The sequence below is a fragment of the Podarcis bocagei genome, assembly GCF_964188305.1.
Source record: "Podarcis bocagei genome assembly, chromosome: 13".
Taxonomy (NCBI): domain Eukaryota; kingdom Metazoa; phylum Chordata; class Lepidosauria; order Squamata; family Lacertidae; genus Podarcis; species Podarcis bocagei.
Genome location: NC_138138.1, coordinates 36,086,870 through 36,102,103, shown reverse-complemented (window position 1 = coordinate 36,102,103; position 15,234 = coordinate 36,086,870). Strand labels below are relative to the sequence as shown.

At 47.2% G+C, this 15,234-nt stretch overlaps 1 protein-coding gene and 1 long non-coding RNA gene across 3 annotated transcripts; both read right to left on the bottom strand.

Annotated features, from left to right (window-relative positions):
* Nucleotides 1-17: 17 nt before the first annotated feature.
* PRODH2 (proline dehydrogenase 2) lies at nucleotides 18-12,775 on the bottom strand. Of its 2 annotated transcripts, none has more exons than XM_081167037.1 (10): nucleotides 12,467-12,775; nucleotides 11,266-11,459; nucleotides 6,123-6,243; nucleotides 4,903-4,986; nucleotides 4,712-4,792; nucleotides 4,468-4,614; nucleotides 4,153-4,319; nucleotides 3,226-3,336; nucleotides 2,364-2,452; nucleotides 18-2,234 (listed from the first exon to the last, which is right to left on the bottom strand). In XM_081167037.1, exons 1-10 carry the CDS (start codon nucleotides 12,716-12,718, stop codon nucleotides 2,065-2,067), a joined length of 1,416 nt encoding a protein of 471 aa, XP_081023163.1. In that variant the 5' UTR covers nucleotides 12,719-12,775; the 3' UTR covers nucleotides 18-2,064. The 2 variants fall into 2 exon arrangements, with proteins under 2 accessions (XP_081023163.1, XP_081023164.1); XM_081167038.1 differs by having other exon boundaries at nucleotides 12,560-12,775.
* LOC308571501 lies at nucleotides 6,280-7,767 on the bottom strand. The gene is made up of 2 exons (XR_014001496.1): nucleotides 6,899-7,767; nucleotides 6,280-6,786 (listed from the first exon to the last, which is right to left on the bottom strand). It is a non-coding gene; the product is annotated as an uncharacterized lncRNA (long non-coding RNA).
* Nucleotides 12,776-15,234: the final 2,459 nt, after the last annotated feature.

Genomic DNA, 15,234 nt, shown 5'->3' with positions numbered 1-15,234 from the left:
GGGGAGCAATGAGGGTGAGGGAGTAGAAGAGCTCAGACTCCTGGCTCTTTGGCTATCTGAGCCCCTTCAAAGGATTGCAGCTCCAGGACTGTTTTTTTCCTCCTAATGAGCCTTTGCAGATTAAAAGTCATGGGGCTCGAAACAGCTGCTGCACTTCCACCTCTCCATTCCCCTAATCACAGTGGCAGGGAGGGTGGCAGAGGAAGAAGCGGAGCAGCGAGCAAACCCTCAAGGATGTGCCAAGGTCACTCCGGGGCAAACAGATTTAGCTCTGCCCCTGTTTCTTGGTCCTCAGGGCTGCTACCCTTTTTAGCCCAGCCACAAGACCACTCTGGGACGATGCTGCAGTTGGGGGGAAGCAAGTGGGGGGAGCTCTCTTAATAAAACCTACAAGGCCCATCCCAACCCCTCCCGATTCAGGTTAAGCCAAGTCATAACCCCCCTCCCCTACCACTTCTAACCATCCAGAAACACAGGAAGGCCCCCAATTGTTGTGCATGCCCAGTTCTCTTCACGGAGAGAAACAAGGCAGCCTGCCTAACCATTGCAGCACTCTGGAGGGCACGACTGCAAAACCCCCATTTTATCTGCCCTGTCTAGCATCTTTGGGCAATGTGGAACTGTTGGATCTGTCATCCAGTTATTCCTGCCCACAGAGAATCATGAAATGGTTGAGCTGGAAAGGACCCAGTCCAACCCCCGTGCTATGGCAGGAGTCAACATCAACTAACCTACCTCCTCAGAGACACCAACCCGCTAGGACACAAATTTGGTTAAGCCTGTTATATAAAACCCTTCTCCATCTGTGCTCCACCCCCGCCCCCCAGACCTGGCTTGCAGTTTGGCCTTGTGTGGCTCGGCACCAAACCATGCCAGTCAGGACAGGAGGACACAGGGCACTTGTAGGCAGAGAAGCCTTTATTCTGGGATTGGAGCCACTGCAACAGCACACATGTTTTTCGCAGCATGCACACGTAATCACAGTTTTCAAAATGCCAGCCTGTACTCTTTTTATTTATTTAAAACGTCTAATCTGGATTCCCCCTTAACACAGAAAATCTGATTTGTAAAAATAACCCAGTTATTGCTTGTGTGGAATTCCTTTAGCACATTTTGGGGTGGGCAGGTAGTTTGGGGGTGTGAACACCTTTGCATAGCAAAAAGGCTTGTGCTCATGTCCAGCTTGGGCGATTCCCATAGGCGTCTGTGGTTGGCCACTGTGAGAACAGGATTCTGGGTGCAGGGTGATGGGCCATTGGCCAAAAGGGCTTTTCTTATGTTCCCCCTGTCGCATCAACATCCCCTGGTGTGTACATGAACAGAAGCGAATCTGAATGGCTAAAGACTCCAATTGGTGTAAAGCTGGTTTGAGAAACAACATTTCAAGCAGTAGTGCTTTGTAACAAAGGACGGGATACTTATGCATTTGGGATAACATCATGGGAAGATGGATTAAAAACACACAGTAAGTGGGAGCTGAAGACACTCAGATTTTGGGGTCCGTGCTGAAGGTCTCAGGGCAGCAAGGTTAGATCTCAAGGTCTCCAGCCAAGCTCAAATTACTACTCTTGAACCCAGGAGCTTTGCAACTGTGTAATTGGTTATAAAAAATTAAACCACTCATTATTCTGAAAGAGACAGCATTGCATAAGAGTTTTGCTTGTCAGTGTGTTTTCCTAAACTTTCATTCCCCACCCCCACTGAGATCTTCAAAATAAAAACTTCAGCATTTCCCCCCTGATTCTACCCCCTTCCCAGGCCTCACATTTCTAGCTCTTTCCCCTGTCTCGTATATTTGGCAGGGTTCAGTTTTTGTCTTTCTAGAGTTAGCGGCTCCATGATATCACAAGGTCCTAAGCAGACAACACTAAAGCCCATCACATCACTAAGCCCCAACCCATGTATCTAGGGCTTGGGATGCTGGAAACCAGGTAACCCAAGAGGGCGGTTTATTCCCTCATGGAGATCATGAGAGAAGTGAGCTGGAGACATTGCAATGTAGGGCCCTGGTTCCATGAATAAGCATTGGGAGGTGGAGTAGTTCTTTGGGATATTTAGATTCCCTCAAGGCCGCCTCAGAACCCGTTTCCGAAGCTCCATTTGCAGCAGATCTCGCTCCTTCCGGATCCCAAGTAAGACGCTTTGGTTCTCATGAGCACGGCGGATCAAGTAGGGGATTACTTCTTCCACAGAGCCGAAAGGGATAGATTTGTAGATGGCATAACCGGCCTGGCCTAGATTTGGGCACAAGATTTTAAATATAGAGAGAGAGAGAGAAAGGAGGTGACAATATCGCAGGAGGAACAGAAGTGGCTGTGGGTGTGGAGAGAATCTGTGGGAAGCGGGGTCTACGCTACACTCACCTAGTGCCAAGGAAATCTGATCACACATGCCCAGCAGCTGCCCAAAGCTGACGGGTCCAGCACCCTTGTCGATGCCCATCTCTGCCATCCTTAAAAGTGATAAAACAAGCACATTTCAGCGACAGGTTGGGGAGAAGTTATGAGAGTATCATAGCAGTGAACAGCATAAGCTGTAAGCTACAAGGGCTAGGAGTCCAGCTCAGTCACAAAGACACTGGCTGGTTTTTTAGGCGAGCTGCTTGCCGCTAGACCTCACCTTCAACCCCTCATCTGCAATATGGGGATAATATTATGGGGTCAGCTTTACAGGGTTGCTGTAAGAAACAATGGAAGTATTATTTCTACATTAACCAATGGTGGCTGTGTGTGTTGTGTACAGGTTTTGCATAATGTGAATGGGGCTTCTTTTGCTGCTATTGTCTCGGGTTTCTAACGTCCTGGATAAAGTGTCCCCGTCCTCCCGAAGGGATGCATGTGCATGTCAGCTGTCTGCCCAGACGGTATCTTTATCTTTTGGTGACAACCAATATTTTGCTCCTAGGCATGTCATGATAGCAGTATGCCACTTCCCTTATATATTGCTTGCTTTCATGCAAATAGATCTGAGAGGTGGATATGGATTGGAGTATTGGTTGCTGATGTCAGAAAGGCAGCGCAATGCTTACACATACAATTGTGTATGTATGTGTGTTGTAGTGTGGAGAGGCTCCCTTCCAAGGCTATTCCCACCCACCCACCCGTGGCTCCCACTTTCAGAGAGTACCCATATGTCCAAACCATCAGAACTGGCGGACATGCCAGCTGCTGCTTGTTACGGAGAAACACAACCCCACTCACTTCCCCTTTGTGGTATTCCCCCTACCTTTGAACAGTGTGCATCACGGACGCTTCGTTGTGTGTGGCCACGATCATCTCAAACCTTCCCCTGGCTCGAGACACTTGATCCAAACCAAAATCCAAACAGCGCTGGTAACTGGATCACAGGAAAAAGGAAGAGGGCAAGAGAATGAAGCCGAGGAGGCAAAAAAATGAGAGAGGTGCACCGTGCATCAAATTTGTATAGGCTGGTTTATATGGATGGATGGATGGATGGATGGATGGATGGATGGATGGACATTAAAAAATCACTACTGTATAACTGATAATAGAAAAATGCAATGCGTCTAATTCAACTGAGAATAACAGTTGCATACACACCGCACATTTAAAACACAGGTCTCCCCACAAAGAATCCTGGGAATTGTAGATTTACCTCCTCGCAGAACTACAATTCCCAGGAACTTTAAGAAGGCAGAGTTCCCAAGATCCTTGGGGGAAGCCCCGTGCTTTAAATATACCGTATTTTTCCATGTATAACTCGCCCCTGTATATAAGACACCCTCTATTTTGGGGGCAACAACCAGTCACACATTCCCCCTATGCACTATCCGTATATAACACTACTCCCCCCTTTTTAACATTATTTTTAGTATATAGAAAAAACATGTCTTATACACGGAAAAGTACGGTACTTTCAATAGATGGTGTGTACGCAGCCCAGTGACCTCAGATTGCTATCCATGTGTGCTAATGAGTGGTGGGCAATTTCAAGGCCACTCCTGAGCTCCCTTCTTATGGTTCTTTATCTTTAAACTAGATTTGGACCAGGCAGCCCTTCAAATAAACAATTTTGCCACATAAAGGACCATCCTAGGTCACACGATGGAAGGAAGACCCCATAGGAAGCTTCTCTTCCCATGCCTTGTATTAATGACCCGCAGAGTAGTGGAACAGGGGGAGTCCTCCTCACTTTTCGTTGGTAGCCTCCCAACTGGGCTGCACAGGATCAGGGTATTCTTTTTCCTTTGCCAGTTTCCGCTCTTTCTCCAGGTAAGCCCCCCGGACCAACTTCATTCCGAAACAGACACCCAAGCGCTCAGTGAGGGCGACGTCCTGTTTCAACCGCTCCAGAGTGTCCTGGAGGGAGACAAGTTGGCCAAAGACCGTAGTAGAACAGGAAAGGAGTCCTTCAATACCACTGAGTTGTCAAGGTGAGAGCAGACCTTCCTTACTTCCAGGACGTAAGGTGGATAGAAGGAGGACTGTTTCTGGGGGAGGAACTCACCTTGAGATATGCCTGATATGTGTTCCAGATCCATGGCTTTTGGGTGTTCCAGACAGCCATCATTGCCATGGTGACAAGCGTTAGGGCAGGGTTAATGTAGGTGTATTCTGCATCCACCAGGACACGGACTCCTTTTCCCACAGCATACTGCAGATGGAAAGAGGCTGGGAAGATGAGAACCAGAACAAAATGGACACCATCACCAAGGCTGGGTTCCCCTGCTTCTGTCCTCCCCTTAAAGTACCTGCGCTACAGAATTGAGCCGCCTCAACGATTCCTTGAAATGGTGGTTCTCTTCCTGGGTCAGGCAGCCGAAGTTCAGCTCCTGGGGGGACAGGAGAATAGTGGGAGATAATACACAGGTCAAATAAAGTTTTAGCTCTCTTTGGAGCAAATGTAATCCACCCGGAAGGGAGTGGCAAAAAGGCTCCTCACCTCCCCTTTCATGGCAGCCACCACTCTCTCGATGCTCAGGTCTGACTTCGTCTCCTGCTCTTGCAAACGCAGGGCGATGGTCTTCTGCAAAGGGAGGAGGGGAAAGTAATCCAAAATAAATCAGGGTAGCTCCCTGTACGTCGGCTCCCTCAGCCAATAAAGCGAGATGAGCGCCGCAACCCCAGAGTCGGTCACGACTGGACCTAATGGTCAGGGGTCCCTTTACCTTTACCTTAGCTGGGACATGGGTGACGCTGTGGGTTAAACCACAGAGCCTAGGACTTGCCGATCAGAAGGTCGGCGGTTCGAATCCCCACAACAGGGTGAGCTCCCGTTGCTCGGTCCCTGCTCCTGCCAACCTAGCAGTTCGAAAGCACGTCAAAGTGCAAGTAGATAAATAGGTACCGCTCCGGCGGGAAGGTAAATGGCGTTTCCGTGTGCTGCTCTTGTTTCGCCAGAAGTGGCTTAGTCATGCTGGCCACATGACCCGGAAGCTGTACGCCGGCTCCCTCGGCCAATAAACCGAGTTGAGCGCCGCAACCCCAGAGTCGGTCATGACTGGACCTAATGGTCAGGGGTCCCTTTACCTTTACCTTAGCTCCCTTCCCTTCACAAGAATTGGGCCAGAATGAGGTCCTATGCATCAAAAATAAGGGATGGACTGAGATGGTAGACTCCTGGAGGAGAGGGGGCTGTCAAGAGAAGCAAGCAGAGGCACCAGTCTCTAGAGCAAATAGTTTTTAAGACATCATGCCCAAGAGGATAATTGCATGATACTCCCCACGCTGCCCAATTACCGTATTTTTTGCTCTATAAGACTCACTTTTCCCCTCCTAAAAAGTAAGGGGAAATGTGTGTGTGTCTTAGGGAGCGAATGCAGGCTGCGCAGCTATCCCAGAAGCCAGAACAGCAAGAGGGATTGCTGCTTTCACTGCGCAGCGATCCCTCTTGCTGTTCTGGCTTCTGAGAGTCAGAATATATTTTTTCTTGTTTTCCTCCTCAAAAAACTAGGTGCGTCTTGTAGTCTGGTGCATCCTATAGAGCGAAAAATACGGTACTTTGCATGCTATGTTTTATAATTTTGTGGTGTATACCACTTCAGATTTTTCTGTTCAGTATAAAGTGGTACATAAATATAACTTAAACCAAGGATACACATCCGTTCAGAGCTTGCTACCCCCAATGCCCCGACAGTCCCTCTGCCATCCCACAACACTCACGCAGAGTGCAGCTGCCATCAGCGCTGTCACCTTCAGTTGCATCATGGGATTGATGGCACCAACTGCAGACAGATCCAGGCAGGTAAGCATAGATTGGGCATTCTTGTCATACCAGTCTGCCCTGGTTGGGGCAAAGCAGATAGAATAATAATAATAATATTAATAATAATAATAATTTATTTATACCCCGCCCATCTGGCTGGGCTTCCACAGCCACTCTGGGCGGCTTCCAACAAAATATTAAAATACAGTAATGCATCAAACATTAAAAGCTTCCCTAAACAGGGCTGCCTTCAGATGTCTTCTAAAAGTAGTTGTTGTTCTCTTTGACGTCTGGTGGGAGGGCGTTCCACAGGGCAGGTACCACTACAGAGAAGGCCCTTTGCCTGGTTCCCTGTAACTTGGCTTGTTGCAGTGAGGAAACCACCAGTAGGCCCTCAGCGCTGGACCTCAGTGTCCGGGTAGAACAATGGGGGTGGAGACACTCCTTCAGATATACAGTACATAGGATTGTAGAGTTGGAAAGGGCCACGAGAGTCATCTAGTCCAACCCCTACAATACAGGAATCTTTTGCCCAACATGGGATTCGAACCCACAACTCTGAGATTAAGAGTCTCATCCTCTACCGACTGAGCTATCCCAAAGTCAGTGCAGAATCTCCTTCTGGTACTACCACTTTGCTTGAAAATACTCAGCAGGCAACATCTGTCAAAAGCAACACTTTCAAACTCTCCGAAAACCTTCACAGGCCAACTCCTTCCAATCTGCTCACCACCTTTCACTTTCAGTCTGTCCTGGTGTTCAATGATCCCCCTGAAGCTTTTGTTGCCAGTTTCCCCAAATAGAAGTAAAGGGCCAAATGGGTAGATGATTTGTGTTAAAGAAATAGTTGTTGCTGATCAGCAGCACGGTGGGGGCCAAAAGTTATAGCTCCCTTTTCTCACACCATAAGGGACTCTAGCTTAGCGGCAGAGCCTTGCATGCAGAAGGTTCTAGGTTCGGATCCTGACGTCTCCAGGTCAAGCTACAGAGCTACAGTTCCCAACCCACAGCTCTTAACAAACCCACAATTCCCAGGATTCTTTGGGGGAAGTCACATGCTTTAAGGTGACTAACAATCATGTCTACCCTTCTCTATCTACTGTACTTATAGACCATATTATGGTTTGCAAAAATTACTCAAAGCAAGTCCAGGTTTTGATTTGAGGACACTGGTTTTTTTAGGTAATCTCTATACACTCCCCACTCTTTTTGGAACCTTTGGTTAGACTGTCCCCTAACTGTATCCGTCAGTTTTGCCATTTCAAAATATTCAAATGATGAAATGAGAAAGAGAGCATTTAACAAACAGGAAAACAGACCCGCTTTGAGGAGGCAGGAAGTCTACTAGAAAAGAATAAGAATGGGAAATATAAAGTAGGGTAACAGAGTCCGCGTGCAAGAGCGTACGGATTTATGGTTATACGCTTGTTATTTGTTTTGTGCTTTCTATTTAGTTTCTTTCTTAATTGTCGTTGTATCTTAGTGTGTGTTTTTATGTGTCGTAACAAAAAGTTAATGAAAAGCATTAAAAATAAACAAGGTGGCTAACAATTCCAATAATCATAAAAACCTTGAGGGTTTTTAAGTCAAGACTGAAAGCAAAATAAGTATTAAGAAATCAGCAAAAAGAAAAGCAACCCACCCACCTGCCAAATCATTATAGAGAACGTTCCAAGGCCAGCCTAACTCAGCAGGGGGACCGAACACACGCTGTGCATTTAAAGCTGTACAGTGGTACCTCAGGTTACATACGCTTCAGGTTACATACGCTTCAGGTTACAGACTCTGCTAACCCAGAAATAGTGCTTCAGGTTAAGAACTTTGCTTCAGGATGAGAACAGAAATCGTGCTCCGGCGGTGCGTCGGCAGCAGGAGGCCCCATTAGCTAAAGTGGTGCTTCAGGTTAAGAACAGTTTCAGGTTAAGAACAGACCTCCGGAACGAATTAAGTACTTAACCCGAGGTACCACTGTAGTCTACCTCCCATAGAACTACAATCCCTGCCTCCCTTAAAAAAACTATAGTTCCCGCCATTGCGAGGGCAGGTGGAGGAATGTGCTTTAAAGGTGCTTTAAGTCTGTGCTATGTATACAGCTTTGGCCTTCAACGGACTCTAGTATATCACACAAAATTAATCTGTTGTTTGCCTAGTTCAAAGATGGTCGTGTCTCTCTTTGCACCTGCTTTCTTTCCCAGTCAAGCACCTGCGTGTTTCACTTCAGGCCTGAAGCAGATCCGGATAGCGACCTTGTTTGATGTTATCAAAAAGGGGGATCAGCCGTTGCTTCTTCTGTTAAGGATTTTTCCTAAATGTGTATCACCATATTTCAAAAAGTAAAAACCAGGGAACCACCAAAATTGTTCAGTTTTTTAGGAAACATCCAAAATTGTTGAACGTGGTTTTTCAATTGACTTGCCTAAGATCCAGGGCAAAGCGCCGCCTTTCAGAAATTCCCCATCCCACCCGGGACGTCAATTCCGGCTTTGAAATCCCGGTAATGCCCAGGAAAATCTGGACGTATGGCAGCCCTGATATCTTCAGGTGCCTAAATGATGGAATCTCCACAACCAGCAGTTTTGACAGGTGAGAGATGTGAAGGGAGAAAGAGTTTCAGGTTGGGGGAGGACTTTAGCAAAATGGCACCCTGAGCAAGGACAAATATTTATTATATTCACAATAATTCCTTTTGGTACTGCTGCTATTTAAATGGATCTTCTCAGTAGGTACCTATATAAATATTGCTGTTGTTGTTAGCCACCTCAGCTCAATGCCCTGTGCTGCCCAGGTTATTATCTACTCTTCCTTTCAGCATTGAGGCTGGCATGATGAACTATTTAATTTAAAACTGTATTGTTATAGCCTTTTACTCAGAGTAGTCCCTTTGAACTTAATGGACCTGTCACACCCATTAATTTCAATGCATCTACTCTGAGTGAAGCTAAGTTGGTTACAACCCTCAATATTTATTTTAAGGCAGTCTATTCATAATATTGATCCCAAGTTGGTTTACATAGGGCTGGCATACTTCCGGAATTTTCACTTTTTGAAATATGGCAACCCAAGTTTACAATGCATATTAAAGCAACAACAACAACAAAAGATGCAGTATAACAAAATCAATATGCAAATAACGCAAATATTAATATCAAAGCAGCAGAGCTAAGATTTCCCTTCCATGGCAATTCTTCCAGCCAGGGAAGTCACTTATGAATCACACCAAAGGAGGCCACAGAGATGCATAATTTGCCTAGGCTAATTTATAGGTATAGGTGATGCACCTTTAGAAATGGTTCCTATAATTAAATTAAGAACACAATGCATCTCACCATAATGAGGAAAAATGTGACCAGATGGACTGTTTATTATGGGCAGCTTTTCCACACATGAAAGGTTTTTTGTTTTTGTTTTTTCGCAGTGTCCGCACAACACTGTTAGGACCAAAATGCCAGCCTGCACTCCCCGCCCCCGCCATTTAATCTGGATTTACCCTTTCCGCAATACGTTTTTTTAGAAGCTGTTGCCAACAAGCCATTTGTAAATTAATCCTCCATTTGGAAGCGCTCTTAGAAAGCAGACACATTCATGGAGGATAAGTCTATGAGCAGCTCTTAATCATGTCAGCTCAATAGAACCTCCAGACCCAGGGGCAGTATAGCACAGAGAACTGCCAGAGAAGGCTTTATGCCTGACAGCATTGCACTGGCTACTGTGAGAAGCAGGAATCTGGACTGCCTGGCCCTCATCCGGCGGTGCTCTTCTGAAACTCTGAGATTGCATTTTAAAGGGGGCTGTTTTGGGGTTTCTTGCCATTTTCAGCAGGAGGTGATTTCACATGTGTTAGATAAAAAGGCGAATGATTTATATCTTGCATTGGCAGCGGCTGCAATGTGCTGTGTGTGAAAGTACGCATCGCTACCCTTAGCACCTAACCTCTGGATAACCACTTCCTGAACACAAACCGGATAAAAAAAAACAGGTTGTGAAGACAGCTTTGTGCAGCAGATAAGGATATGTGAATCATGCTTCCTCACTTGACATTTGAGCACTTGAGGACTTCTCCCCACAGGGCAAAGCACCTTCTGGCAGTTCCCTCACTATGAGGTTACAAGGAACCAGGCACAGGGCCTTTTTGGTAGCGGCACCCACCCTGTGGAATGCCTCCCATCAGATGTCTAGGAAATAAACAAATACTGTACAGTGGTACCTCGGGTTATATACGTTTCAGGTTACAGACACTTCAGGTTACAGACTCCACTAACCCAGAAATAGTACCTCGGGTTAAGAACTTTGCTTCAGCATGAGAACAGAAATCGTGCTCCGGCGGTGCGGCGGCAGCAGGAGGCCCCATTACCTAAAGTGGTGCTTCAGGTTAAGAACAGTTTCAGGTTAAGAACAGATCTCCGGAACGAATTAAGTACTTAACCCGAGGTACCACTGTATCTGACTTTTAGACTGTATCTGAAGACAGCCCTGGTATAGGGAGGTTTTTTTAATGTTTGTTGTTTTACTGCGTTTTTATCATATCTCAGAAGCCGCCCAAAGTGGCTGAGGCAACCCAGTCAGATGGGTGGGGTACAAATAAAAAAATTATTAAATTATTGTTATCCTCCGGGGCCACATGCACCATTGCCATTAGGTCACCGTGCTAGCTAGCTCATTTATCCGCCAAGAAAGTGTGACACTCTCACAGAGGTAAAAGACAAAGCAAGGGCAGACTTTGGTAATCTTTTGTAGTAAGGCCAAAACTTGGTGCCCCAAATGGATCTTCTTGATTATGGACCTTCTCAATGTTGCACCCCCTCAGGTTGGGGCTCTGTGAGAGGGAGCCGCCTGCACCACCCTAAATCCAGTGCTGATATGAATCCGTCCAGAGCTATGCTTGAATCATATGTGAGTGGAGTACAGAGGACAAAGTGGGAAGGTGAATCAAATCCACCAGCCTCTCACCAGTTTTAGCTAAATCATGTGCCTTGCCTTTGAACCCCTGTCAGAGAACTTGTTTCCTTGGCCTGCCTATGCTTCTCCTCATACTATCAAGACACAGCCTTCTCTTTGGCTGTCCAAATCGTGCCCTCCTCACTTTTCTCATCCGACACTCACCCTTCCTTTGCCTGCCCCACATCTTCCTCTATGGGGACAGCTAGGAGAGGACGGATCCCCAAGTTCTGGAGCCGTCGCAGTGTTTCCTTGACCTCTGTGTGGGTTTCGCCAGCAACAAACTGTCCGTAAAGCGTAAGACGGAGCACAGAAGTCCAGAGTCGGTGGCCCAGAATCCGCTGGGAGACGGAAAGGACCTGATGGAGAGAAATAAAAGGTTTATGGAACAACTTCTACATAGACATCGACGGCGAGTCCGAAAGGCTAACGAATAGCGCATGGCAGAGGTGTTCACGGAATGGCTGCACCTGCCAATTAAGGATCCATTTTGGGCACCAAGTGGGATTGAAACTTTATGGCACAATCATTCCCTCCATTTCCAGTGTTCAGATTTTGAGCACCGTTGCTCACATAGCCAAAACAGCAGCAGCCTTGCACAGGAAGGACATATCAGTAGCCTTGGGGGAATCACAGTTTGCAGAAGTACCTCAATAAACTTTAGGGGGGAGGAAACTGAAGTGGGAGTGACACCCCACCAAGAGCATCTCGCTGAGGTTGAGGGTGCTCAGTCAAAACTGGAATGCTGGGGAGGTGGTGGAATGGAGCAGCTGGGAATCCTGAGGATTGCTGCATTCTGCACCATTTTGTTGCAGTTTCTGCTTGTTCCCTGTAATTTTTGATGTTGGCTTTGTGTGTGTTGGTGCTTATGGAGTCAAAATGTCCCATCAACACATAAGAGGGCAGTATCATCAGGCCGGGGAGTCCCGCAAGGCTTGCAGAAGTTCAACAAATATTTGGGGGGGGGGACCCTATGGGAAGGGGCAGATAATCGCAAATGAGGGCTATGAATCTTCAGCACCTACTGAAAAGTTGACTGGCTCCTGGAGGAGTGGGGGTGGGGGTGAGGGCAAGAAGAACCAGCAGGAATGGGAAGGGAATTGAGTGACTGGACTCTGGAGCAGCAGTGCTTCATGCTGCAACAATTTGTCGCAGACAAGGTGAAACAAGACTCCTTTTTGAATACAGTTCAGACCCACCCCACGGCTTGACCCAAAGACCCTTAACCTACCCCACTCACCCCAGCCACAACAGAGCACTTTGGGGCACCCCTTAAGCTACTACAGGTGATTGGAAATGAATTGATTGCGTGGGTGTTTGGCCTGCAGTGGGTCAAGATCTGAGCCCCCCCCCCCCCCGGTCTCACCGTGGGCGCTTTCCGAACCAGCCATGGGGAGGAGCAGAGCCGGAACACCAGCAGCCCCCGAGTGAGCTCCCAGTTGCTCTTCAGGTGGAATACCTTCCCATCGCCCAAGTTCAGGGAAAGAGGGGCAGGCGTGGGGTTCTTCGCAGCAGCTTGGAAGGCTGGCTGGGGAGATGTAGATTTCGAAGAAGCCTCTTGGGGAGCCCAGAGGGAAGCCAGCCTACGGTGCGGCAAGCGAGGCCCGCAGTTCATCATGCCGCCAGCTCCGTCCAAGGGCCACGGCTCTGGACAGTGTATAGCACCTGCTGCCTATCCCACAGCGTTTGGGGCTAGCAGGAAACCCCGGTGGGAGGGGTGAAGTAGAGAAAAAGTGCAAGACCCAGCTGGCAAGGTGCTGCCTCAGCAGGTTAGAGGGGGCAGGTGGAGGGGGAGCAGCTTAGTAGGGTAGAAAAACTGCTGAGGAGGAGAAGTCACTTATTAAACTTCAGCACTCCAAGGCAGTCAACTGTTTTATCCCATCGGAGGCCGTTTCTTTTGAAGGGTACCCATTATTTGAAGGATCACCTACCTGACCACTTCAATTTGTGGAGCTGGCCATTTTACTGCTACCACATTTATTCCACACTTGCAATCCATCGGTCCTTAGCTGTGATTCCTGCATTGGACTAGATGGCACTTTGGGTCCCTCCCTCTACTGTTCTGACACTCCATGATCCTTCCTTCCGTCGCAGCACTTACCGTATTTTTCTCTCTATAACACTCACATTTTTTCTCCTAAAAAGTAAGGGGAAATGTCTGTGCGTGTTATTGAGCGAATGTGTGGTCCCTGGAGCCGACTGGCAACCAGACTGGCAACGATCCACATGGATCCTCAGGATCTTTGCATTGGGTCACCCCAAATTCACCAACAGATCACACAGCATGTCCATGGCTACAGCCTGCACCAAAAAAATCACGCTCCCACTGTTGCCTGGGGCCACAATGGTGCAAAAACGTGGTTATAAAGCACAGATCCACATGGATTCTCAGGATTTTTGCATTGGGCTACTCCAAACTCACTGTCAAATCACATGTCTGTGGCCACAGCATGAAGCCCAAAAATGATACATCCACTGTTTCATTCAGAATTTTTTTTCTTGTTTTCCTCCTCTAAAAACTATGTGCGTGTTATGGTCAGGTGCGTGTTATAGAGCGAAAAATACGGTACATTTTGGAGCTCCAGATGATGGTCAGGGATGATGGGAGTCGTAGTTCGAAGCATCTGGAGGCCACCACGTTGGGGGAGGCTGGTATAGCATGGCAGCCAATGGTTTAGAGCAGGCATAGGCAAACTCGGCCCTCCAGATGTTTTGGGCCTACAACTCCCATCATCCCTAGCTAACAGGACCAGTGGTCAGGGATGATGGGAATTGTAGTCTCAAAACATGTGGAGGGCCGAGATTGCCTATGCCTGGTTTAGAGCAGGGGTAGTCAACCTTTTTATACCTACCGCCCACTAATGCATCTTTCTGGATGGTTAAATTTCCTTACCGCCCACCAGTGCTCGATGGAAGGAGGATTCAGCTTATGCTGTAGAACCCCCTACCACCCACCTAGAATCCTGAAACACCCACTAGTGGGCGGCAGGGACCAGGTTGACAACCCCTAGTTTAGAGTGACAAACATATCCAGTGTCTTGTTTCTGTGAAAGGCTGAGCCAGTGTAGTGTAGTAGTTGAGAGTGGTAGACTCATAATCTGGGGAACCGGGTTCGCGTCTCCGCTCCTCCACATGCAGCTGCTGGGTGACCTTGGGCCAGTCACACTTCTCTGAAGTCTCTCAGCCCCACTCACTTCACAGAGGGTTTGTTGTGGGGGAGGAAGGGAAAGGAGAATGTTAGCCGCTTTGAGACTCCTTAGGGTAGTGATAAAGCGGGATATCAAATCCAAACTCTTCTTCTTCTTCTTAAGAGGGTTGAGAATTTCTGCTCCTACAGAAGCCAGCCTCTGACAAACCACATAACTCCCACCTACAATTCCCCTGTGGGGTGGGCTGGCGCCATTCTGCATTTCTGCCTGGAAACTCATCATGTTTTTGCTTAAACACACAAGCACAAGGTAGCTGGGACATGGTCCAAAAATGGCCGACTTGGGCATTCCCCTCAGGACTGAGAGGTGTGTCTTAGGAGGTCTCCCTGAGGAATTTATTAACTCTAATAAATAAAATAAATAATAAAATAAATAAATAAAATTAAAATTTAAAATAAATAATATAAATAATAAATAATAAAATAATAAATAATAAAATAAATAAATAAAATTAAAATTTAAAATAATAAAATAAATAAAAAAAGACTAGGTCACCTGCCAAAGCGGGCCCTACAAATGCGCAGAGGGCAGAAGATACAAGCCACAGTGAGGCAATGCAGTCCACCCAGAGTGGAGGCAGCGCAAGACTTTGCAGCTTCTGTTCTTAAGTACTGAAGGTGATTTAGCTGAGGCCTGCCAAGATAAGGAGAAATAAATGCTTTAGCTTCGGAAGCTGAGCCAAGGGCTTAATACGGACGTCCAGCCAGGCTTACATGGAACTAAAAAAAACCTTATCACAAGAAATTAAGGAGAGACATTAAAACTGCTGAAATCTGCAACGGATTGTCTGCAGGCCTGGTTAGTGCAGGAATCTTGCCTTTTGGTAGTACGCCACTCCGGACTGTAGCCCAAAGCCAGCCTGTGGGCTGTCCCACCGACGCTGGGTTACAACTCCCTGTCGGCATTTCCCCCCTTTTAAAAAACA